We start from the raw sequence: 24,369 nt of genomic DNA, 5'->3' as shown, positions 1-24,369 counted from the left end.
TGCCACGGCTCCTGGGGCTGCCACGGCTCCTGGGGCTGCTCCCTGGGCTACTGAGGCTCCTGGGGCTACCCTGTCTCCTGGGGCTGCCGTGGCTCCTGGGGCTTCCCTGGCTCCTGGAGCTGCTCACAGGGCTACCCTGTCTCCTGGGGCTACCATGGCTCCTGGAGCTAGCACGGCTCCTGGAGCTGCTCCCAGGGCTGCCGTGGCTCCTGGGGCTGACACAATTCCCGGGGCTGCCATGGCTACTGGGGCTACCACCCCTCTTAGGGCTACCACAGCCCATGGGGCTGCCACGGCTCCCGGGGCTACCACCACTCCCAAGGCTATCACACCTGCCAGGACTGCCACGGACCCCGGGGCTACCATGGTTTTTGGGGCTACCATAGCTTCTGGGACTGCCAGGGATCCTGGGGCTACCATGGATTCCAGGACTGACATGGGTCCTGGGGCTGACACAGCTCCTGGGGCTGCCATGGTTTCTGGGGCTGCCATGGTTCCTGGGGCTACCATAGATTCCAGGACTGACATGGGTCCTGGGGCTACCACACCTGCCAGGACTGCCACGGATCCCAGGGCTGCCATGGTTCCTGGGGCTACCATGGATTCCAGGACTGACATGGTTCCTGGGGCTGACACGGCTCCTGGGGCTGCCATAGCTCCCGGGGCTGCTCCTGGGGCTGACACAGCTCCTGGGGCTGACACAATTCCTGGGGCTACCATAGCTCCTGGGGCTACCATAGCTTCCAGGGCTACCATGGATTCCAGGGCTACCATGGCTCCTGGGGCTGACACAATTCCCGGGGCTATCATAGCTCCTGGGGCTGCTCCTGGGGCTGACACAGTTCCTGGGGCTACCATAGCTCCTGGGGCTACCATAGCTTCCAGGACTGCCACAGCTCCTGGGGCTGACAAAATTCCTGGGGCTTCCCTGGCTCCTGGAGCTGCTCCTGGGGCTACCACGGCTCCTGGGGCTTCCCTGGCTCCTGGAGCTGCTCCTGGGGCTACCAGGGCTCCCGGCCCACTGGGCACTGTCCGGAGTGGGAGGGAGCATCCCGGGGAGCGCCTCCGAGCCCGGCTCCGGAGCCTCCGGATGGTCCCACGGCTCGCACGGAGAAGGAGGAGCAGATCCTGGCTGTGCTGCCACCTCCACGGGGGAGCCGGGAGCCCGGGGCTCCAGCAGCTCCTGGGAACAGCTGGGATGGAAGGAGCCACGCGGGCTCCAGGCGGCCACGCTCGCCTCCCGGCACGGCCTCCAGAGGCGGCACAGCACCGACCTGCGCCGGCCAGGCACGGCGGGAACGCCGGGGTCGGAGTGTCCGGCGGCGGGAGAAGCTGGAGCCGAGTCCCCGTGGATGTTTGGGAAGCTCCGCTCCTGCCTGGGGAGCTCCTGGATGACTGAGCTGACGGAGGAGGAGGGCTCCGATTCCAGGAGGCGATGGTGGAGAGCCATCTCCGCCATCTCCGTGTTGGTGGTGCCATTCCCAGGGGAATTCCCTGCCCCAGGGAACACATCCTCGCTCTCCTCAGCTCCGAAATCATCTCCTACGTCTGTGGAGCCAAAGGGGGAATCCCGGCCACCTCCTGCTCCCAGGAGATCATCCAGCTCCTCCATGCCGTTGCCAGAGGGGCTCCCCTGCTGCTCCTCCAGCAAAACCCCGTTCCCGCCTCCGTTGGGCTCCTCGGCGTCCGGGGAATCGGGGTCGGGATCGGCGGCGCTCTCCACGGGCCCATCCTCCGGATGCACGGAGCCATCGGGAGAGGTCGGGCAGGCGGAGCTGGAGTCGGGGGACAGGGCCAGGCTCATTCCCCGGCTCCCGGCAGGCTCCCACCTTTCTCCGGAGGCCGCCCGGTCCCGGATCCTGCGCTCCGAGCCGCTCCCCAGCGCGGCTCCAGCGGCCCCCGGGCTGTGGGTAACGCTGTGGGGCTGCGCCCCACGCACGGGGCCGGACTCAGGGGGCACTGGCAGCTCCCCGCTGTGGCTGTGGGGTGACCCCACCTCGGCCGGACTGGCCGCTCCAAGCCCGTCTGCTTCCGAATCCGGCGTGCCCGGAGCGTCCCAGGGATCTGGGAGCTCCTCCTGGTTTGGTGACATCTCCCCAGGAAAGCTGCCAGGGTCGGTCCCAGCCCCGTCTGAGGGTGCTGGGGAGGATCTGTCAGGGCAGGGGTGTGCCAGGGAGGTGGGGCTGGGCATGGGGTCCTCCTCAGGAGCACCAAACTCCTCTGGAGATGCAGAATTCCCTGGATTCTGCTCGCATTCCATCTCGGCGTCGCTGCTCTCGGACAGCACCAAACCCACGGGGCCCACGAAGGGACTTTCATCCTCCAACTCCTCGTTCTCTTCCTTCTCCTCCTCCTCCTCCTCCACCCTCTCCTCCTTTTCCGAGGGCTCCGCGGGCTCCTGGGATTCCTGCCCTTCCTCAGCACCTCCCCCAGGCTCTGCACTTCCAGGATCTGCCTCCAAGGCCGTGGAATCACGGGCAGGATGCGGATCAGCGCCATCCTCGACTTCCAGGGAATGCCCAGAGCCTCCCGTTGCCTCCTCATCCTCGGGAGGGCCAGGGCCACTCCCTGAGCCTGCTTCCCGCTGCTTTTCCTGCTGCTGCTCCCCCTTTTCCTGAGGAGCACTCGGGGGGTCTGTCCTTGGAGCTGTGCTGGAATTCGGGGCTCGGCTCCCGGACTTTTCCGTGCCCGGCGCATCCGGGGATTTGCTGGGACAGCCGAGCTCCTCGCGAGGGCTGGGGGTGATCCTGGCATCCACCAGCTCCTCCTGGGCTGGCTCCTCCTGAAACAAGGAAAAAACATTCCTCATAGGAGATGCACGAAAAAAACCCACTGGAATAATTTTTATTTCCTGCAAAACTGCTCCAGCCCTATGGAAGCCGCTCCTCTGTTCCAAGTTTTAAAGGAATTATTTTAATTCAAACATTCAGGCTTGGAAATATCTCAGCAGACCCCAATGTTTTATGTTTATCCCAAGAACCTCCACTCCTGACCACGTGCAGACTGGAGAAAAGTGTAAAAAATGAATTTCGAGCTTTATCCAGAATGGAATTTTCACGGATTTCAGAGGGATGAGGGAAATGATGCAAAGCACTGCACTGGCACCTGTGTGAGGGGGAAAAACTCCGGAGCCAACAAATCCCAGCTTTCCAAATCCACGTGGGAATGGCTGTGCTGGATTTGGAATTCTGCTCTGGGATGCTGGGGGCTCCCCTGATCCCTCAGCTGAGGACACACCAACTTGGAATTTAATTACTTTAATTACTTTAATTTGGGATGCCTCCCCCTTGGAGAACAGCTCTGCTTCCCTGGATACCCCACAAGCACAGCTGCTCCATTCCTCTGGAAAATCCTGCTCCCCCTAGGGATGAAAATCCTGCTTCTCTGAGAGGAAAATCCTGCTCTTTTAAGAGGAAAATTCTGTTCCTTTAAGAGGAAAATTCTGTTCCTTTAAGAGGAAAATTCCATTCCTTTAAGAGGAAAATCCTGCTACTCTAAAAGGAAAATCCTGCTCTTTTAAGAGATGAAAATCCTGCTCTTTTAAGAGGAAAATCCTACTACTCTAAAAGGAAAATCCTGCTCTTTTAAGGGGAAAATCCTGCTCCTCTAGGAGGAGATTCCTGCTCTTTTAGAGGAAAATTCAGTTCCTTTAAGAGGAAAATTCTACTTTTTAAAGAGGAAACTCCTGCTCCTCTAAAAGGAAAATCCTGCTCCTTTAAGAGGAAAATCCTGCTCTTTTAAGGAATGAAAATCCTGCTTCTCTGAGAGGAAAATCCTGCTCTTTTAAGAGGAAAATCCTGCTCTTTTAAGGAATGAAAATCCTGCTTCTCTGAGAGGAAAATCCTGCTCTTTTAAGAGGAAAATTCTGTTCCTTTAAGAGGAAAATCCTGCTGCTCTTTTAAGAGGAAAATCTTGCTAGTCTAAAAGGAAAATCCTGCTCTTTTAAGAGATGAAACTCAGGCTCTTCTAAGAGGAAACTCCTGCTCTTTTAGAGGAAAATTCAGTTCCTTTAAGAGGAAAATTCTACTTTTTAAAGTGGAAACTCCTGCTCCTCTAAAAGGAAAATCTTGCTCTTTTAAGAGATGAAAATCTTGCTCCTTTAAAGGATGAAAATCCTGCTCCTCTGAGAGGAAAATCCTGCTCTTTTAAGAAGAAAATTCTGTTCCTTTAAGAGGAAAATTTTGCTCTTTTAAGGGATGAAAATCCTGCTCCTCTGAGAGGAAAATCCTGCTCCTCTAGGAGGAGATTCCTGCTCTTTTAAGAGGAAACTCCTGCTTCTCTGAGAGGAAAATCCTGCTCTTTTAAGGGATGAAAATCCTGCTCCTCTGAGAGGAAAATCCTGCTCCTCTAGGAGGAGATTCCTGCTCTTTTAAGAGGAAACTCCTGCTCCTCTGAGAGGAAAATCCTGCTCTTTTAAGAAGAAAATTCTGTTCCTTTAAGAGGAAAATCCTGCTCTTCTAAGAGAAAAATCTTGCTAGTCTAAAAGTCCTGCTCTTTTAAGAGATGAAACTCAGGCTCTTTTAAGAGGAAACTCCTGCTCCTCTAAAAGGAAAATCTTGCTCTTTTAAGAGGCAAATCCTGCTCTTTTAAGGGATGAAAATTCTGCTCTTTTAAGAAGAAAATTCTGTTCCTTTAAGAGGCAATTCCTGCTCTATTAAGAGGAAAATCTTGCTAGTCTAAAAGGAAAATCCTGCTCTTTTAAGAGATGAAACTCATGTCCTTTTAAGTGGCAAACCCTGTCCTTTTAAAGGATGAAAATCCTGCTCCTCTGAGAGGAAAATCCTGCTCTTTTAAGAAGAAAACTCTGTTCCTTTAAGAGGAAAATCCTGCTTTTTTAAGGGATGAAAATCCCGCTTCCCTAAGAGGAAAAGTCTGCTCCTCTAAGAGGAAAATCCTGCTCCTCTGAGAGGAAAATTCTGCTCCTCTAGGAGGAGATTCCTGCTCTTTTAAGAGGAAACTCCTGCTTCTCTAAGAGGAAAATCCTGCTCTTTTAAGGGATGAAAATCCTGCTTCCCTAAGAGGAAAAGTCTGCTCTTTTAAGAAGAAAATCCTACTCTTCTAAGAGAAAAATCCTGCTGTTTTAAGAAGAAAATCCTGCTCCTCTGAGAGGAAAATCCTGCTCTTTTGAGAGGAAAACATTCTTGGAGCCTCCCAAGGCCGGACTCACCGTGGTGACACTGGAGACGTTGTGCATGTCCTCCTCGGGAATGGCCTCCTTGGGAATGGCGTCCTCCTCCTCGGGAATGGCGTCCTCCTCCTCGGGAATGGCCTCCTCCTCCTCGGGAATGGCCTCCTCGGGAATGCTCTCCTCGGGAATGCTCTCCTCAGGAATGGCCTCCTCGGGAATGGCCTCCTCCTCCTCAGGAATGGCCTCCTCGGGAATGCTCTCCTTGGGAATGGCCTCCTTGGGAATGCTCTCCTCAGGAATGCTCTCCTCAGGAATGCTCTCCTCGGGAATGGCCTCCTCGGGAATGGCCTCCTCGGGAACGCTCTCCTCGGGAACGCTCTCCTCGGGAACGCTCTCCTCGGGAACGCTCTCCTCGGGAACACTCTCCTCGGGAATGGCCTCCTCGGGAATGGCCTCCTCCTCCTCGGGAATGCTCTCCTCGGGAATGTCCTCCTCGGGAATGTCCTCCGGCTCCCTGCCTGCCCCACCCAGCTCTTCCCTGGACGCCTCCAGCAGGGAGAGGCTCTCGGGACAGCTGGTGGAGGAAGGCTCCTCCTCGTCCCCGCAGGGCAGCTCCCCCGAGGAGGAGGACACCGTGCTGTCCACGGCTCCGGCCGCGTCCGCCCGGGAATCCGCGGGGCCTTTCTGGGGCTGGGAAGGGCTGCTGGCATCCAGGGAGCTGCTGGGAATCTGCTCGGCGTCGGAGCCGGAGTCCGCAGGACACGTCTCGAGGCCGAAGCAGTCCTGGCTGTCGTCGCTGAGCTCCAGGAAGCCACCGGAGCTGCTGATGGAGACGAATTTCCTGGGATTGCTGTGCTCCACCACTTTCCTGGAGCTGCTCAGGAGCTTGCTGGGCTTCCTGTAGAACAGAGCCACCCACATGTGCAGGATCAGCTTCATCCCTTCCACATCGTCGGGAAGATCGGGATCCCAGGGCCTGGGAAGGGAAGCAAAGAGAGTCTGGATCAGCCTCATCCTCATTCAGCTCCAGGGAATTCATCCCTGGAGTTCATTCCTGGAATTCATCCCTGGAGTTCATTCCTGGAGTTCATCCCTGGGAGCTCAACCCTGGAGTTCATCCCTGGGAGCTCATCCCTGGAGTTCATCCCTGGAGTTCATCCCTGGGAATTCAACCCTGGGAATTCAAATCTGGGAATTCATCCCTGGGAGTTCATCTCTGGAGTTCATCCCTGGGAATTCATCCCTGGGAATTCATCTCTGGGAATTCATCCCTGGAGTTCATCCCTGGGAATTCAACCCTGGGAATTCATCCCTGGGAGTTCATCCCTGGAGTTCATCCCTGGGAGTTCATCCCTGGGAATTCAAACCTGGGAATTCATCCCTGGGAATTCATCCCTGGAGTTCATCCCTGGAGTTCATCCCTGGGAGCTCAACCCTGGAGTTCATCCCTGGAGTTCATCCCTGGGAATTCAACCCTAGAGTTCATCCCTGGGAATTCATCCCTGAGAGTTCAACCCTGGGAATTCATCGCTGGGAGTTCATCCCTGGGAGTTCATCCCTGGAGTTCATCCCTGAGAATTCAACCCTGGGAATTCAACCCTGGGAATTCAACCCTGGGAATTCAAACCTGGGAATTCATCCCTGGGAATTCATCCCTGGACTTCATCCCTGGGAGTTCAATCCCTGTGAGCTCAACCCTGGAGTTCATCCCTGGGAATTCATCCCTGGAGTTCATCCCTGGGAATTCATCCCTGGGAATTCATCCCTGGAGTTCATCCCTGGGAGTTCAATTCCTGTGAGCTCAACCCTGGAGTTCATCCCTGGGAATTCACCCGTAGAATTCATCCCTGGGAGCTCAACCTTGGGAATTCAACCCTGGGAATTCAAACCTGGGAGTTCATCCCTGGGAATTCATCCCTGGAGTTCATCCCTGGGAATTCATCCCTGGCTCCCTGCAGAGCTCTGCCCCAAGGCAGAGGGGCACGCATCGCTTGATGCAGATTCCAGCTTTTTGTAGGAAAAAAATTCAAAATAGAGGAAAATCTGAGCTCCAAAGGAGGGGTGGAGAAATTTGGGTCGTGGCTTTAGGTACCAATTCCAGCTCAGAGCCACGGGAATTGCAGAATCATGGAATGGGTTGGGTGGGAAGGGCACCTGAAGATCACCCAGTGCCACCCATCCATGGCAGGGACACCCCCCACTGTCCCAGGGGCTCCAGCCTTTCCTTGGACATTCCAGGGATCCAGGGGCAGCCCCAGCTGCTCTGGCAATCCCAGCCCAGCCAGGAATTCCTCATTCCCAAGATCCCATCCCTGGCTGCCCTCTGGCAGTGGGAGCCATTCCCTGGGTCCTGTCCCTCCATCCTTGTCCCCAGTCCCTCTGCAGCTCTCCTGGAGCCCCTGGAATGTGCTGGAAGCTCTCCCTGGATCCTTCCTTTCTCCAGGGGAACATTCCCAGCTCTCCCAGCCCTGCAGCAGCTCCATGGATTCCTCTGGGCTCTCTCCACAGCTCCAGGTGCTGCTGCTGTCCCCAGGGCTGGGGCAGCTCAGGTGGGGTCTCACCCGAGCACAGGGGCAGAATTCCCAAATTCCCCCTTTTCCTGCTGCCCACACTGTGAATTCCCCAGGATGGGACGGAATTTTGGGCCCAGCACACGAGGCTGGGTCGCATCCACTCTGTCCCCTCACCACCACCCCAAGCCCAAGGTCCTTTATCCCAAGGTTCTTTATCCCAAGGTCCTTTATCCCAAGGTCCTTTATCCCAAGGTCCTTTACCCCAAAACTCTTTACCCCAAAACCCTTTATCCCAAAACCCTTTACCCCAAAACCCTTTATCCCAAAACCCTTTATCCCAAAACCCTTTATCCCAAAACCCTTTATCCCAAGACCCTCTACCCCAAGGTTCTTTATCCCAAGACCCTTTATCCCAAAGTCCTTTTATCCCAAGAACCTTTATCCCATGACTCTTTACCCCAAAACTCTTTACCCCAAAACCCTTTATCCCAAGACCCTTTATCCCAAGACCCTCTACCCCAAGACCCCTTATCCGAAGGTCCTTTATCCCAAGGTCCTTTATCCCAGGAACATTTACCCCAAGGTCCTTTATCCCACAACCGTTTATCCCACAACTGTTTATCCCAAGGTCCTTTACCCCAAGGTCCTTTATCCCAAGACCCTTTATCCCAAGAAAACCCCACCAGCACGGGGAACAAACCCCACAATTACGGAAAACAAAGAGCTAAAAAGCACAGAAACCCCATTCCCAAACCCCATTCCCAAACCCCATTCTTCCCAAACCCCATTCCAAACCCCATTCCCAAACCCCATTATTCCCAAACCCCATTATTCCAAACCCCATTATTCCAAACCCCATTCTTCCCAAACCCCATTATTCCAAACCCCATTATTCCAAACCCCATTCCAAACCCCATTCCCAAACCCCATTCTTCCCAAACCCCATTCCCAAACTCCATCCTTCCCAAACCCCATCCTTCCCAAACCCCATTATTCCCAAACCCCATTATTCCCAAACCCCATTCCCAAACCGCATTCCCAAACCCCATTATTCCCAAACCCCATTCCACACCCCATCCTTCCCAAACCCCATTCCCAAACCCCATTATTCCAAACCCCATTATTCCCAAACCCCATTATTCCCAAACCCCATTCTTCCCAAACCCCATTCCACACCCCATTATTCCCAACCCCCATCCTTCCCAATCCCCATCCTTCCCGATCTCCCGGCGGCTCACTCACCCGTGCAGGGCGCGGACGACGCATTTCTCCAGGGGATCGTTGGTGTACCTCGTGTCCAGCTGGAAGCGGTATTCCCCTTCCCAACGGCGCCACACCTCCACGGAATTCCCGCGGAGCCGGACCGCGCGGCATTCCTCCTTTTTCCCGGGAGCGCCGCGGGCGGGCTGGGCGCCGCCGCTCCGCTGGCGCCGCAACGGGAGCACCTTCCCCACCAGGGGAGCTGCCGGAGAGCTCCCGGCGCCGGGATCCTCCTTGGGATCCTCCTTGGGATCCTCCTTGGGATCCTCCTTGGGATCCGCGCACTTTTCGGGATCGTCGGGCATGGGGGAGGCGTAGGAGTGCTCGGCCGAGATGATGGAGCGTCGGTTCTCCTCGGGGGACGGCGGAGCTTGGCGCGGAGGGAACGCCGGGAATACGGCGCCGCTCCGGCCGGAAATTCCAGAGGTTTTTTCCCTGGGAGGAGAGGCCAGCTGGCTGGAATCCGTGTCTTCGGGAAGAACCTGGCTCAGGGCCACCTTGCTGGAGGTGGATTTTTTGCCCTGCCTGTCCGCCCGGTGGTATTTGTGGTCAGGAGGGCTCTGCTGCTCCCAGGAATCGCCAGATTCCATGGGAATTATCCCAGAATCCTTGGGAATAAAGGCAGGAATGCAGGAGCCCAGGGCCAGGTCAGCCAGGAGGTTCAGGGCGTGGGAGTCGCTGTTGTCTCCTTGCAGGGTAAAGGTAACGCTGGGAGTTGCCATGGGATGAACGTTCCTGGGAGGTTCTGAAATGTTGGGAGCTGCCATGGGATGAACGTTCCTTGGAGGTTCTGAAATGTTGGGAATTGCCATGGGATGAACGTTCCTTGGAGGTTCTGATCTACTGGGAGTTGCCATGGGATGAACGTTCCTCGGAGGTTCTGATCTACTGGGAGTTGCCATGGGATGAACATTCCTTGGAGGTTCTGATCCGCTGGGAATTGCCATGGGATGAAGGTTCCTCTGAGGTTCTGATCCGCTGGGAATTGCCATGGGATGAATGTTCCTGGGAGGTTCTGAAATGTTGGGAATTGCCATGGGATGAACATTCCTGGGAGGTTCTGATCCACTGGGAGTTGCCATGGGATGAATGTTCCTCTGAGGTTCTGAAATGTTGGGAATTGCCATGGGATGAAGGTTCCTCTGAGGTTCTGATCCACTGGGAGTTGCCATGGGATGAACATTCCTGGGAGGTTCTGAAATGTTGGGAATTGCCATGGGATGAAGGTTCCTTGGAGGTTCTGAAATGTTGGGAATTGCCATGGGATGAACGTTCCTGGGAGGTTCTGAAATGTTGGGAATTGCCATGGGATGAAGGTTCCTCTGAGGTTCTGAAATGTTGGGAATTGCCATGGGATGAAGGTTCCTCTGAGGTTCTGAAATGTTGGGAATTGCCATGGGATGAACGTTCCTTGGAGGTTCTGAAATGTTGGGAATTGCCATGGGATTAGGGTTCCTTGGAGGTTCTTCTCCAGAGGTTTGGGATGAGGCTTCGTTCAGGACCTCCGAGAACTGCTCCTCCCTCTCTGGTGGGGAACAAAGGGAAAAATCCATTCAGAAAGGGAAAAAGACAATTAAAAAGGGAAAAATCCATCCAGAAATTGAAAAAATCCATTTCCAAAGGGAAAAAAATCAATTAAAAAGGAAAAATTCATTTTAAAAGGGAAAAAATCAATTAAAAAGGGAAAAAAACATTCAGAAATTGAAAAAAATCTATTTCAAAGGGAAAAAATCAATTAAAAACTGAAAAATCCACTTCCAAAGGAAAAAAAAAAATCAATTAAAAGGAGAAAATAAATTAAAAGTGAGAAAATAAATTTAAAAGGGGAAAATCCATTTTAAAAGGGAAAAAAAATCAGTTTAAAAGGGAAAAAATCCATTCAGACATGGAAATATCCATTTAGAAAGGGAAAAAATCCATTTAAAAAGGGGGAAAATCAATTATAAAGGGGAAAAGTCTGTTTAAGAAGGGGAAAAAAATCAATTTAGAAAGGGAAACATCAATTAAAAAGAGGGAAATCAATTAAAAAGGGAAAAAATCCATTTGGAAAGGGAAAAATCAATTTAAAAGGGAAAAAATCAATTTAAAAGGGAAAAAATCCATTTAAAAAGGGAAAAAAATTCAATTAAAAAGGGAAAAAAATCCATTTCAAAAGGGAAAAAAAAATCAATTTCAAAAGGGAAAAATCCATTTCAAAAGTGGAAAAAAATCCATTTAAAAATGGGAAAAATCAATTTAAAAGGGAAAAGGTCAAATTTTTTTCCAAGATGGATTTTCCACAGTTTAAAAAAATATCTCCATGGTCATGCAGGTCATGGATAGCAGGAAATTAGATTTATTCAGGAATAATTCAGAAATATCCAATTTTGGGGGTTAAAAATCCCAGGATGAAGCCGGGGAATCAGGTGAATTCCTGCTCCTAAAATCCAGCCCCAAAATTTCCCTTCCAGGAAAAAAAATCCTGAAATTCCCGGCTGGGCTCAAGGGCCACGAGTGACTTTTAATTTCATTGGGAAGGGCAGAGTGAGACACAAAATTGGGGTTTTTTACGGCCAAATTTGGGGTTTTTTTGGGATTTTTTGGGATTTAGCAGGAGCCATCCCACGGGAGGGATGCTGGATGCTCCAAAGGCAACGAGGGAATGTGGGATCATGGAATGCTGGAAGGGAATTTAAGAATATTCCAACCCCAATGGCTCATCCCATTATGGAGTGAGACATAAAATTGGGGGTTTTTACAGCCAAATTTGGGGTTTTTTGGGGATTTTTTGGGATTTAGCAGGAGCCATCCCATGGGAGGGATGCTGGATGCTCCAAAGGCAACGAGGGAATGTGGGATCAAGGAATTCTGGAAGGGAATTTAAGAATATTCCAACCCCAATGGCTCATCCCATTATGGATTGAGACATAAAATTGGGGTTTTTTTACAGCCAAATTTGGGGTTTTTTTGGGATTTTTTGGGATTTAGCAGGAGCCATCCCATGGGAGGGATGCTGGATGCACTCTGGCAGCTCCAAAGGCAACGATGGAATGTGGGATCATGGAATGCTGGAAGGGAATTTAAGAATATTCCAACCCCAATGGCCCATCCCATTATGGAGTGAGACACAAAACTGGGGGTTTTTTACAGCCAAATTTTTGGGATTTTTTGGGATTTAGCAGGAGCCATCCCATGGGAGGGATGCTGGATACACTCTGGCAGCTCCAAAGGCAATGATGGAATGTGGGATCATGGAATGCTGGAAGGGAATTTAAGAATATTCCAACCCCGTGGCTCATCCCATTATGGAGTGAGACATAAAATTGGGGGTTTTTTTACAGCCAAATTTGGGGTTTTTTTGGGATTTTTTGGGATTTAGCAGGAGCCATCCCATGGGAGGGATGCTGGATGCTCCAAAGGCAACGAGGGAATGTGGGATCATGGAATGCTGGAAGGGAATTTAAGGATATTCCAACCCCGTGGCTCATCCCATTATGGAGTGAGACATAAAATTGGGGTTTTTTTACAGCCAAATTTTTGGGATTTTTTGGGATTTAGCAGGAGCCATCCCATGGGAGGGATGCTGGATGCTCCAAAGGCAACGATGGAATGTGGGATCATGGAATGCTGGAAGGGAATTTAAGGATATCCCATTCCAATCCCACTATCCCAGGCTGCTCGTGGCCAGGGACACTTCCATGGATCCAGGAGGATTCTCTGGGAATTCCATCCCAGAATTTCCCCCAAATATTTGACATTTCCCCCAGTTTCCATCCAGAGCTGTTTATTTCGTCCCTGCCTCTGGATAGCTCAGCTTTGAAAGGAATTTTTTCCCATGGGAATTTTTCCTCACCGCTCTCTTCCTGCCGGTTCTCCGGAGGTTTTGACGCTCCGTTTTCCACGTTTTTCTGCATTTTGCTCTTCCCTGGCTCTGCGCCACTCTCTGTGGCAGGAACCTTCTGGGAATTCTGGTTTTCCAGGGTTTTTGGCCTCTTTGCCTCCACGCCAGGAATGTTGGGAGCTGAGATTTCCTTCTCAGCACCTTCACACTGGGGTTTGTGGATGATTTCTGCAGCCAGGACCTCTGCACCTGGGACAGGGAAAAGGAGGAGGTGATTTTCATTTGGGAATGCTGTGGGATAAAAATTCATCGGGAAGAGGTTTTGGTGGTTTTACTTCTCGTTATCCTGATTGAATTGGGAATATAATTAATTTATTCCCAATTCAGTCAGGACAATGAGAAGGAAAATCTGACCTGGAAGCATCCCATTTCAGGCAGCTTCCTTGGGATAATTCCTGAGATTTATCTGGATGCTCTATGCACTTGGAAAGCTCCTGGATGGTTCCCAGTGAACCCAGAGCGTCCCAGCTGGATGGAAGGTGGAAACCAATCCCATTTTTCCAGCACCCACCTCTTTTCCTTCCATGTGGCAGCTGCAAATTGGCCAATTTCAGCATGGGCTCGTTGGAATTGTCCGTGGATCCCGATTTTTTGGGACAAGAGGAAGCGATGCTGGGTTTTTTCTTGGCTGCCTCCCTGCTCCTGCTGTTGTTCTTCCCAGGATGTGTTTGTGCCTTGAGGCCTCTCTTCCCGAGGATCCTGCTGGATTTCCTCCGGAGCTCCCGGCCCCAGGGCTTGGTGGGAGAGGTGATGCTTTTTGGGAATCTCTCCGGAGCGGGCCTGGGGTGCTCCCTCTTATCCCGCAGCGTTCTGGTGGGAGGAGCGGGATGTGGGGGCACCGAGGAGGAGGAGGAATTCCCAGGATCAGCTCCCAAATTCCTGGCAGCCCCCGTGAGACACTGCAAGGCTGCCTGGATGCCCAGGGCGAAGCTGCCGGGGTCGCAGAGGTAACGGCGCAGCTGGGCCAGGGATGGCTCCGAGAGATTTTGGGAAGGGTCAGCGCCTCCATCCCGGCAGGAAGAGGGGACAGGAGCAACGGGAACGTCGCTGCCCTGCCCAGGGATGGGCTGGGAGTTTTCCTGGAGTTCTGCAAATTCCTGGAGGTGCTCCTGGATGCCCGAGGCGTTCCAGGAGGAGCTGGCTGCTTTCCGGAGGGCGTAGCGGAGTCCCGGCAAAACGGAGGCGATTTTTAGGGAGATGGCATTCCTGGCACTGCCCAACTTCCCGTCCTTTGGCTCCTGCTCTTCCACTGGGAAAGGAAAACCAAAATGTGGTTTGAGGGTGGTGAGCAAAGGAGGGGATTCACAAAATCATCGCCCTGGTGGAGGGGAACGTTGGAGATAAGGGGAAGAAAGGGAAGGGAAGGGAAGAGGAAAGGAAAGAAAGGAAAGGAAAGGAAAGGAAAGGAAAGGAAAGGAAAGGAAAGGAAAGGAAAGGAAAGGAAAGGAAAGGAAAGGAAAGGAAAGGAAAGGAAAGGAAAGGAAAGGAAAGGAAAGGAAAGGAAAGGAAAGGAAAGGAAAGGAAAGGAAAGGAAAGGAAAGGGGAAAGGGGAAAGGGGAAAGGGGAAAGGGGAAAGGGGAAAGGGGAAAGGGGAAAGGGGAAAGGGGAAAGGGGAAAGGGGAAAGGGGAAAGGGGAAAGGGGAAAGGGGAAAGGGGAAAGGGGAAAGGGGAAAGGGGAAAGGGGAAAGGGGAAAGGGGAAAGGGGAAAGGGGAAAGGGGAAAGGGGAAAGGGGAAAGAGGAAAGAGGAAAGAGGAAAGAGGAAAGGGGAAAGAGGAAAGGGAATGAAAAGGAAAGAGGAACAAAAAGAGGAAAAGAGGAAAGGAAAGAGGAAAGGGAAAGAGGAAAGGGAAAAGGAAAGGAAAGAGGAAAAGGAAAAAGGAAAGCGGAAAAGAAAGAGGAAAGGAAAGAGGAAAGGGAAAGAGGAAAAGAAAGAATTAAAGAAAGAGGAAAAGAAAGAGGAAAGGAAAGAGCAAAGGAAAAAGGAAAGAGAAAAGGAAAGAGAAAAGGAAAGAGAAAAGGAAAGATGAAAGGGAAAGGGAAAAAATGAAACCTTGAAGTAAAAAGCTCCAAAAATCAGCCTGTAAAAACCTCAGCCCTGGGGAAATGTCCAAATGCTCCGGATGGATCCCACCAAACATCCCAAACCTGCTCCAGATGGATCCCACCAAACATCCCAAACCTGCTCCAGATGGATCCCACCAAACATCCCAAAACTGTTCCAGACAGATCCCACCAAACATCCCAAACGTGCTCCAGATGGATCCCACCCAATATCCCAAACGTGCTCCAGATGGATCCCACCCAATATCCCAAACGTGCTCCAGATGGATCCCACCCAATATCCCAAACCTGCTCCAGATGGATCCCACCCAATATCCCAAACGTGCTCCAGATGGATCCCACCCAATATCCCAAACGTGCTCCAGATGGATCCCACCCAACATCCCAAAGGATGTGTCCCACCCAACATCCCAAGCCGGGAGCAGAGAACTCCTCTTCTGAAGAGCAACGGGCCCTCGGAGCCGGTTGTCCAGCCTAGAGCAGAGCCTGGGGCAGCAGGAGGGGTCCTACCTCGGGGGCTCAGGGCCCGGGGCGAGCGGAACAGGAACAGGGCCAGCAGGCTGACGGGCTCCTTGGGCTCCAGGCCTGCCAGAACAGAGCTGGGTGAGCAACCAGGGCTGGGTGAGCAACCAGGGCTGGGTGAGCAACCAGGGCTGGGTGAGCAACCAGGGCTGGGTGAGCAACCAGGGCTGGGTGAGGAACCAGGCTTGGGGTGAGGAACCAGGGCTGGGTGAGGAACCAGGGCTGGGTGAGCAACCAGGGCTGGGTGAGCAACCAGGGCTGGGTGAGGAACCAGGGCTGGGTGAGCAACCAGGGCTGGGTGAGGAACCAGGGCTGGGTGAGGAACCAGGTTTTAAATAATAAACCAGTTCCAGTTTAAGGAGCCAGGCCCAGTTTAGGCCCAGTTTAAGGAACCAGGCCCAGTTTAAGGTCCAGTTTAAGGAGCCAGGCCCAGTTTAAGGTCCAGTTTAAGGAGCCAGGTCCAGTTTAAGGAACCAGATCCAGTTTAAGGAACCAGGTCCAGTTTAGGCCCAGTTTAAGGAACCAGGCCCAGTTTAGGCCCAGTTTAAGGAGCCAGGCCCAGTTTAAGGAACCAGGCCCAGTTTAGATCCAGTTTAAGGAGCCAGGCACAGTTTAAGGAACCGGGCCCAGTTTAAGGAGTCAGGCCCAGTTTAAGGAACCGGGCCCAGTTTAAGGAGCCAGGCCCAGTTTAGGCCCAGTTTAAAGAGCCAGGCCCAGTTTAAGGAGCCAGGCCCAGTTTAGACCCAGTTTAAGGAACCAGGTCCAGTTTAAGGAACCAGGCCCAGTTTAAGGAACCAGGTCCAGTTTAAGGAACCAGGTTTAGTTTAAGGAACCAGGCCCAGTTTAGGCCCAGTTTAAAGAGCCAGGCCCAGTTTAAAGAGCCAGGCCCAGTTTAGGCCCAGTTTAAAGAGCCAGGCCCAGTTTAAGGAACCAGGCCCAGTTTAGGCCCAGTTTAAAGAGCCAGGCCCAGTTTAAGGAACCAGGCCCAGTTTAGGCCCAGTTTAAAGAGCCAGGCCCAGTTTAAGGAACCAGGCCCAGTTTAAGGAACCAGGTTTAGTTTAAGGAACCAGGCCCAGTTTAAGGTCCAGTTTAAGGAGCCAGGCCCAGTTTAAGGTCCAGTTTAAGGAGCCAGGTCCAGTTTAGGCCCAGTTTAAAGAGCCAGGCCCAGTTTAAAGAGCCAGGCCCAGTTTAAGGAACCAGGTCCAGTTTAAGGAACCAGGTTTAGTTTAAGGAACCAGGCCCAGTTTAGGCCCAGTTTAAAGAGCCAGGCCCAGCTTAAGGAGCCAGGCCCAGTTTAGGCCCAGTTTAAGGAACCAGGCCCAGTTTAGGCCCAGTTTAAAGAGCCAGGCCCAGTTTAAGGAGCCAGGCCCAGTTTAGGCCCAGCTTAAGGAGCCAGGCCCAGTTTAGCTCCCAAGCCCCCAAGCCCCAGCAGGAATTAGGCCCGGCCTTACCGTCCTCCCGTGCCAAGGCTGAGGAGGTGAGCAGGATGAGAACTCCTTGGTCCTGCAGATATTTGATGATTGCCTGCAAGAAAGAGAAAAAATAAAACCAAACTCTGCTCCTTCCCTGCCTCCCGTGCCAGCTGATCCAAGATATTCCCTGCTCAGGCCAAAAATTCCTTAAAATAGAGAAATATCCTCATCAAGCTGGCTGGAATTAGTAATAAATAATAAATTAATGATTTAAAAATCCATTAGTAATGGAGTAGTAATCCATCCCTGCCAGGAATTGCAGCCCGAAGGGGAAGGTTGTCCCAGCATCTTGGAGAGGGACAAAATTCCAGCATCCTGGGGAAACAGAACATTCCAGAATCCTGGAAAATACAACATTCCAGCAACCTGGGAAAAGTCAAAATTCTAAGATCCTGGAAAAGACAAAATGCTAGCATCCTTTGAAAAGAAAACACCAAATTCCAGCATCCCAGGGAAGCCACGAAATTCCAGCATCCTGAAAAACACAAAATTCCAGAACACTGGGAAAAGAAAACACCAAATTCCAGCATCCCAGGAAACCCCCTTGGAACTGAAGGGAACTTTTCCTTTCAATATTCCAACATTCCACCCTCTCCTGGGAACTGAAGGGAACTTTTCCATTTGATATTCCAAAATTCTACTCCTCTCCTGGGAACTGAAGGGAACTTTTCAATATTCCAACATTCCAGCCCTGTCCTGGAGCTGGAATTGAACTTTTCCATTCCATATTCCAACATTCCAGCCCTGTCCTGGAGCTGGAATTGAACTTTTCCTTTCGATATTCCAACATTCCAAACATTCCACCCCTCTCCTGGAATTAGAACTAAAAGGAACTTTTCCATTCAATATTCCAACATTCCACCCCTCTCCTGGAGCTGGAAATGAACTTTTCCTTTCAATATTCCAACATTCCACCCCTCTCCTGGAATTAGAAATAAAAGGAACTTTTCTATTCAATTTTCCAACATTCCAGCCCTCTCCTGGAGCTGGAATTGAATTTTTCCATTCAATATTCCAACATTCCACCCCTCTCCTGGAGCTGGAACTTTTCCATTCCATATTCCAACATCCCACCCCTCTCCTGGGAACAAAAAAATAAAATGCTGGAGAGCAACGAAGCAGGAAAAGAACCTTTAAAGCGGGGAAATCAATTAACTCCACGCTGCATGGGCTGTGGGTAACGACACCAAAAATGGGATTTTTCTCCCAGAAAAACACTCACCAAGTCCTTCTCCACCAGATTTTCCACCAGCTGATCCATTCGGGATTGATCCTTCTTGGATATTTCCACCTCGTAGAGACTGGAATAAACCCCCTGAAAGCAGACTGGGGGAAAAAAGAAAGGATTTAGGATTTTGGGAGGGTGATTTCCCATGGATTCTGAACTGCTGGGAGCACTGGGAATGAGGATGATTCCCAAGATTTCCTGCTCACCTTCGTTCCCGGTGTAATTTTTTTTCCCAAATGCAGCTTCTGGCAGTTTTTTCCTCAAGTCAGACAATCCCATCACGTGTTTGATGTCCAGGCTGGGGGGCCTGAGGGGTTAAAGCACAACAACAAAATTCAGGATTAAGTCCTGGGAGTTCCGTGCTTTAACTTGAGAAACCAGGTTGAGGTTAAAAACAACCAGGTTTAGGTTAAAAACAACCAGGTTGAGGTTAAAAACAACCAGGTTTAGGTTAAAAACAACCAGGTTGAGGTTAAAAACAACCAGGTTTAGGTTAAAGAAAAAGGTTTAGGTTAAAAACAACCAGGTTTAATTTGAGAAAGCAGGTTGACGTTAAAAAAAAACAGGTTTAATTTGATAAACCAGGTTTAGGTTAAAAAACAAACAGGTTTAGTTTGAGAAACCAGTTTTAGGTTAAAACCAACAGGTTCAGGTTTAAAACAACCAGGTTTAGGTTAAAAACAACAGGTTTAGGTTAAAAACAACAGGTTCAGGTTAAAAACAACCACGTTTAGTTTGAGAAAGCAGGTTTAGGTTAAAAAACAGGTTTAGATTGAGAAACCAGGTTTAGGTTAAAGAAAAAGGCTTAGGTTAAAAACAATCAGGTTTAGTTTGAGAAACCAGGTTTAGGTTAAAAACAACAGGTTGAGGTTAAAAACAACCAGGTTTAGTTTGAGAAAGCAGGTTGAGGTTAAAAACAACCAGGTTTAATTTAAACAAGATTTAGGTTAAAAACAACCAGGTTTAGGTTAAAAACAACAGGTTTAGGTTAAAAACAACCAGGTTTAGGTTAAAAACAACCAGGTTTAATTTGAGAAAGCAGGCTTAGGTTAAAAACAACAGGTTTAGGTTAAAAAAAAACAGGTTTAGTTTGAGAAACCAGGTTTAGGTTAAAAACAACCAGGTTTAGTTATAAAACCAGGTTCAGTCTGAGGAACTGAAGTTGGGTTAAGGAATCAGGTTAAGTTTGAGAAGCCAGGCTCAGTGTGATAAACCAGGCTCAGTGTGATAAACCAGGCTCAGTGTGATAAACCAGGCTCAGTGTGTGATAAGCCAGGCTCAGTGTGATAAACCAGGCTCAGTGTGTGATAAACCAGGCTCAGTGTGATAAACCAGGCTCAGTGTGTGATAAACCAGGCTCAGTGTGTGATAAACCAGGCTCAGTGTGATAAACCAGGCTCAGTGTGTGATAAGCCAGGCTCAGTTTAAGAAGGTCAGCTCAGGTATATAAACCCAGCTCAGGGCTCTAAGCCCGGCTCAGGGGGTTAAACCCAGCTCAGGGGGTTAAGCCTGGCTCAGGGGTTAAACCCAGCTCAGGGGTTAGGCCCGGCTCAGGGGTTAATCCCGGCTCAGGGGTTAAGCCCGGCTCAGGGGTTAAGCCCGGCTCAGGGGTTAAGCCTGGCTCAGCTCACTCACAGCTGGGCGGGCACGCTGCCCACGTGGTGCTGAGCCCGGCTCAGGGGTTAAGCCCAGCTCAGGGGTTAAGCCCAGCTCAGGGCACTAAGCCCGGCTCACTCACAGCTGGGCGGGCACGCTGCCCGCGCAGTGCTGAGCCTGGCTCAGGGGTTAATCCTGGCTCAGGGGTTAATCCTGGCTCAGGGTTTAGGCCCGGCTCAGGGGTTAATCCCAGCTCAGGGGTTAAGCCTGGCTCAGGGGTTAGGCCTGGCTCAGGGGTTAAGCCTGGCTCAGGGGTTAAGCCTGGCTCAGCTCACTCACAGCTGGGCGGGCACGCTGCCCGCGCGGTGCTGAGCCCAGCTCAGGGGTTAATCCCGGCTCAGGGGTTAAGCCCAGCTCAGGGGTTAATCCTGGCTCAGGGGTTAGGCCCGGCTCAGGGGTTAATCCTGGCTCAGGGGTTAATCCTGGCTCAGGGGTTAATCCCGGCTCAGGGGTTAGGCCCAGCTCAGGGGTTAATCCCAGCTCAGGGGTTAGGCCCAGCTCAGGGGTTAATCCTGGCTCAGGGGTTAGGCCCGGCTCAGGGGTTAATCCTGGCTCAGGGGTTAGGCCCGGCTCAGGGGTTAGGCCCGGCTCACTCACAGCTGGGCGGGCACGCTGCCCGCGCAGTGCTGAGCCCGGCTCAGGGGTTAATCCTGGCTCAGGGTTTAGGCCCGGCTCAGGGGTTAAGCCCGGCTCAGGGGTTAAGCCCGGCTCAGGGGTTAATCCCGGCTCGGGGGTTAGGCCCGGCTCAGGGGTTAAGCCTGGCTCAGGGTTTAGGCCCGGCTCAGGGGTTAAGCCTGGCTCAGCTCACTCACAGCTGGGCGGGCACGCTGCCCGCGCGGTGCCGGCTCCTCAGGCCGATGGTGCACAGGCGCCGCCCCCCGATGCTCAGCTGGCCCCGCCACGGGCACGGCTCTGCCAGGGGAGAGAGAGAACGGCCTGAGGGGAAACCCGAAAACCAACCCAAAAACCAACCCAAAAACCAACCCAAAAACCAACCCAAAAACCAACCCGAAAACCAACCCCAAAAACCAACCCAAAAACCAACCCCAAAAACCAACCCAAAAACCAACCCAAAAACCAACCCCAAAACCAACCCCAAAAACCAACCCAAAACCAACCCAAAAACCAACCCCAAAAACCAACCCAAAAACCAACCCAAAAACCAACCCAAAAACCAACCCCAAAAACCAACCCGAAAACCAACCCAAAAACCAACCCCAAAAACCAACCCAAAAACCAACCCAAAAACCAACCCCAAAACCAACCCCAAAAACCAACCCAAAACCAACCCAAAAACCAACCCCAAAAACCAACCCCAAAAACCAACCCCAAAACCAACCCCAAAAACCAACCCAAAAACCAACCCAAAAACCAACCCAAAAACCAACCCCAAAAACCAACCCAAAAACCAACCCAAAAACCAACCCAAAAACCAACCCCAAAAACCAACCCAAAAACCAACCCCAAAAACCAACCCCAAAACCAACCCCAAAACCAACCCCAAAAACCAACCCAAAACCAACCCAAAAACGAACCCAAAAACCAACCCCAAAAACCAACCCAAAAACCAACCCCAAAAACCAACCCGAAAACCAACCCAAAAACCAACCCCAAAAACCAACCCAAAAACCAACCCGAAAACCAACCCAAAAACCAACCCCAAAAACCAACCCAAAAACCAACCCGAAAACCAACCCAAAAACCAACACCAAAACCACAACCTCAGAAACCCCAACCCCAAAAACCAACCCCAAAAACCAACCCAAAAAACCAACGCAAAAACCAACCCAAAAACCAACCCAAAAACCAACCCAAAAACCAACCCAAAAAACCAACCCCAAAAACCAACCCCAAAAACCACAACCCCAAAAACCCGAACCCAAAAACCAACCCAAAAACCAAACCCAAAAACCAACCCCAAAACCACAACCTCAGAAACCCCAACCCCAAAAACCCGAACCCAAAAACCAACCCAAAAACCAAACCCAAAAACCAACCCCAAAACCACAACCTCAGAAACCCCAACCCCAAAAACCCAAACCCAAATCCCCCAACCCCAAAAACCCCAAACCCAAAAACCCCAACCCCAAAAACCAAACCCAAAAACCCCAAACCCAAAACCCCAAACCCAAAAACCCCAACCCCAAAAACCAAACCCAAAAACCCCAAACCCAAAACCCCAAACCCAAAAACCCCAAACCCAAAACCCCAAACCCAAAAACCCCAACCCCAAAAACCCCAACCCCAAAAACCCAAACTCAAAACCCCAAACCCAAAAACCCCAAACCCAAAACCCCAAACCCAAAACCCCAAACCCAAAAACCCCAAAAACCCCAAACCCAAAACCCCAACCCCAAAAACCCCAAACCCAAAACCCCAAACCCAAAAACCCCAAACCCAAAAACCCCAACCCAAAAACCACAAACCCAAAAACCACAAACCCAACCCCAAAAACCCCAAAAACCCAAACCCAGCAGCGTTACCTTGGTGGTTCCGCTCCGCCCTGGAGAGAGATCAATAAAAAAAAAAATATTCAGAGGTGGAAAAATGATAAAAAACAAATCAAAGGAATTTTGGGGACAGGAAAAGGATAAAAAGGAAGTTTAGAGGTAGGAATTCCAGGATGGGAAAAGGAGCAGAGGGAATTCCAGGACGGAGAAAAGGAGCAGGAATTCCAGGATGGGAAAAGGAGCAGAGGGAATTCCAGGAATGGGGAAAAGGAGCAGAGGGAATTCCAGGTTGGGAAAAGGAGCAGAGGGAATTAATTCCAGGATGGAGAAAAGGAGCAGAGGGAATTCCAGGATGGAGAAAAGGAGCAGGAATTCCAGGGATGGGAAAAGGAGCAGAGGGAATTCCAGGATGGAGAAAAGGAGCAGAGGGAATTCCAGGATGGGAAAAGGAGCAGAGGGAATTCCAGGATGGGAAAAGGAGCAGAGGGAATTCCAGGGATGGAGAAAAGGAGCAGGAATTCCAGGGATGGGAGAAGGAGCAGAGGGAATTCCAGGGATGGGGAAAAGGAGCAGGAATTCCAGGATGGGAAAAGAAGCAGAGGGAATTGCAGGGATGGAGAAAAGGAGCAGAGGGAATTCCAGGGATGGAGAAAAGGAGCAGAGGGAATTCCAGGTTGGGAAAAGGAGCAGAGGGAATTCCAGGGATGGGAAAAGGAGCAGAGGGAATTCCAGGATGGGAAAAGGAGCAGAGGGAATTCCAGGATGGGAAAAGGAGCAGAGGGAATTCCAGGATGGGAAAAGGAGCAGAGGGAATTCCAGGAATGGAGAAAAGGAGCAGAGGGAATTCCAGGATGGGAAAAGGAGCAGAGGGAATTCCAGGATGGGAAAAGGAGCAGAGGGAATTCCAGGGATGGAGAAAAGGAGCAGAGGGAATTCCAGGATGGAGAAAAGGAGCAGAGGGAATTGCAGGGATGGGAAAAGGAGCAGAAGGAATTCCAGGATGGGAAAAGGAGCAGAGGGAATTCCAAGGATGGGAAAAGGAGCAGAGGGAATTCCAGGATGGGAAAAGGAGCAGAGGGAATTCCAGGATGGAGAAAAGGAGCAGAGGGAATTCCAGGATGGGAGAAGGAGCAGAGGGAATTCCAGGATGGGAAAAGGAGCAGAGGGAATTCCAGGATGGGAGAAGGAGCAGGAATTCCAGGATGGAGAAAAGGAGCAGAGGGAATTCCAGGGATGGGGAAAAGGAGCAGAGGGAATTCCAGGGATGGGAAAAGGAACAGAGGGAATTCCAGGATGGGAAAAGGAGCAGAGGGAATTCCAGGGATGGGGAAAAGGAGAAGGAATTGCAGGGATGAAGAAAAGGAGCAGAGGGAATTCCAGGGATGGGGAAAGGAGCAGAGGGAATTCCAGGGATGGGAGAAGGAGCAGAGGGAATTCCAGGATGGAGAAAAGGAGCAGAGGGAATTCCAGGGATGGGAGAAGGAGCAGAGGGAATTCCAGGATGGGAAAAGGAGCAGAGGGAATTCCAGGATGGGAAAAGGAGCAGAGGGAATTCCAGGATGGGAGAAGGAGCAGAGGGAATTCCAGGGATGGAGAAAAGGAGCAGAGGGAATTCCAGGATGGGAAAAGGAGCAGAGGGAATTCCAGGATGGGAAAAGGAGCAGAGGGAATTCCAGGATGGAGAAAAGGAGCAGGAATTCCAGGATGGGAAAAGGAGCAGAGGGAATTCCAGGATGGGAAAAGGAGCAGGAATTCCAGGGATACAGGAGGGCGGGGCTGTGTCTCTCACGGGCTGGGCGGGGCCATCTCCTGGGCCGGCTGCAGGTACGGACACACCTGGCGGGGACGCTCGGCCACGCCGCTCACCTCGGACACGTAGCACTGGGAAAAGAGGGAAAAAATCCATGGGGAACTGGGAAAAAATCCATGGGGAACTGGGAAAAAATCCATGGGGAACACAGGGAAAAAATCTATAGGGAACAGGGAATTCACCCCGTTCACCTCGGACACATAGCACTGGGAAAAGAGGGAAAAAATCCATGGGGAACACAGGGAAATAATCCATGGGGAACTGGGAATCAGCCATGGGAAAAACAGGGAAAAAATCCATGGGGAACACAGGGAAAAAAATCCATGGGGAACTGGGAATCAGCCATGGGAAACACAGGGAGAAAATCCATGGGGAACACAGGGAAAAA

The 24,369-nt window shown here is 51.4% G+C and overlaps 1 protein-coding gene across 1 annotated transcript in view; it reads right to left on the bottom strand.

Moving 5' to 3' along the window:
- Positions 1 to 24,369, bottom strand: part of TASOR2 (transcription activation suppressor family member 2) — a 32,109-nt gene extending 7,740 nt beyond the window's left edge. Inside the window, exons 1-12 of the mRNA XM_085569752.1 lie at positions 23,961 to 24,369; positions 22,205 to 22,224; positions 20,534 to 20,633; positions 18,272 to 18,372; positions 18,060 to 18,163; positions 16,817 to 16,889; positions 15,354 to 15,428; positions 13,293 to 14,030; positions 12,734 to 12,970; positions 8,884 to 10,426; positions 5,168 to 6,104; positions 52 to 2,782 (exon numbers count right to left, since the gene is read on the bottom strand). Coding sequence (XP_085425878.1) covers positions 52 to 2,782; positions 5,168 to 6,104; positions 8,884 to 10,426; positions 12,734 to 12,970; positions 13,293 to 14,030; positions 15,354 to 15,428; positions 16,817 to 16,889; positions 18,060 to 18,163; positions 18,272 to 18,372; positions 20,534 to 20,633; positions 22,205 to 22,224; positions 23,961 to 24,121 — 6,820 coding nt within the window. The 5' untranslated portion in view covers positions 24,122 to 24,369. The remainder of the gene's footprint in view (positions 1 to 51; positions 2,783 to 5,167; positions 6,105 to 8,883; positions 10,427 to 12,733; positions 12,971 to 13,292; positions 14,031 to 15,353; positions 15,429 to 16,816; positions 16,890 to 18,059; positions 18,164 to 18,271; positions 18,373 to 20,533; positions 20,634 to 22,204; positions 22,225 to 23,960) is intronic.

The sequence above is a fragment of the Lonchura striata genome, chromosome 1A (genome assembly GCF_050655825.1).
Source record: "Lonchura striata isolate lonStrDom1 chromosome 1A, ASM5065582v1, whole genome shotgun sequence".
NCBI lineage: Eukaryota > Metazoa > Chordata > Aves > Passeriformes > Estrildidae > Lonchura > Lonchura striata.
This window is presented reverse-complemented; position numbering and strand designations above follow the sequence as displayed.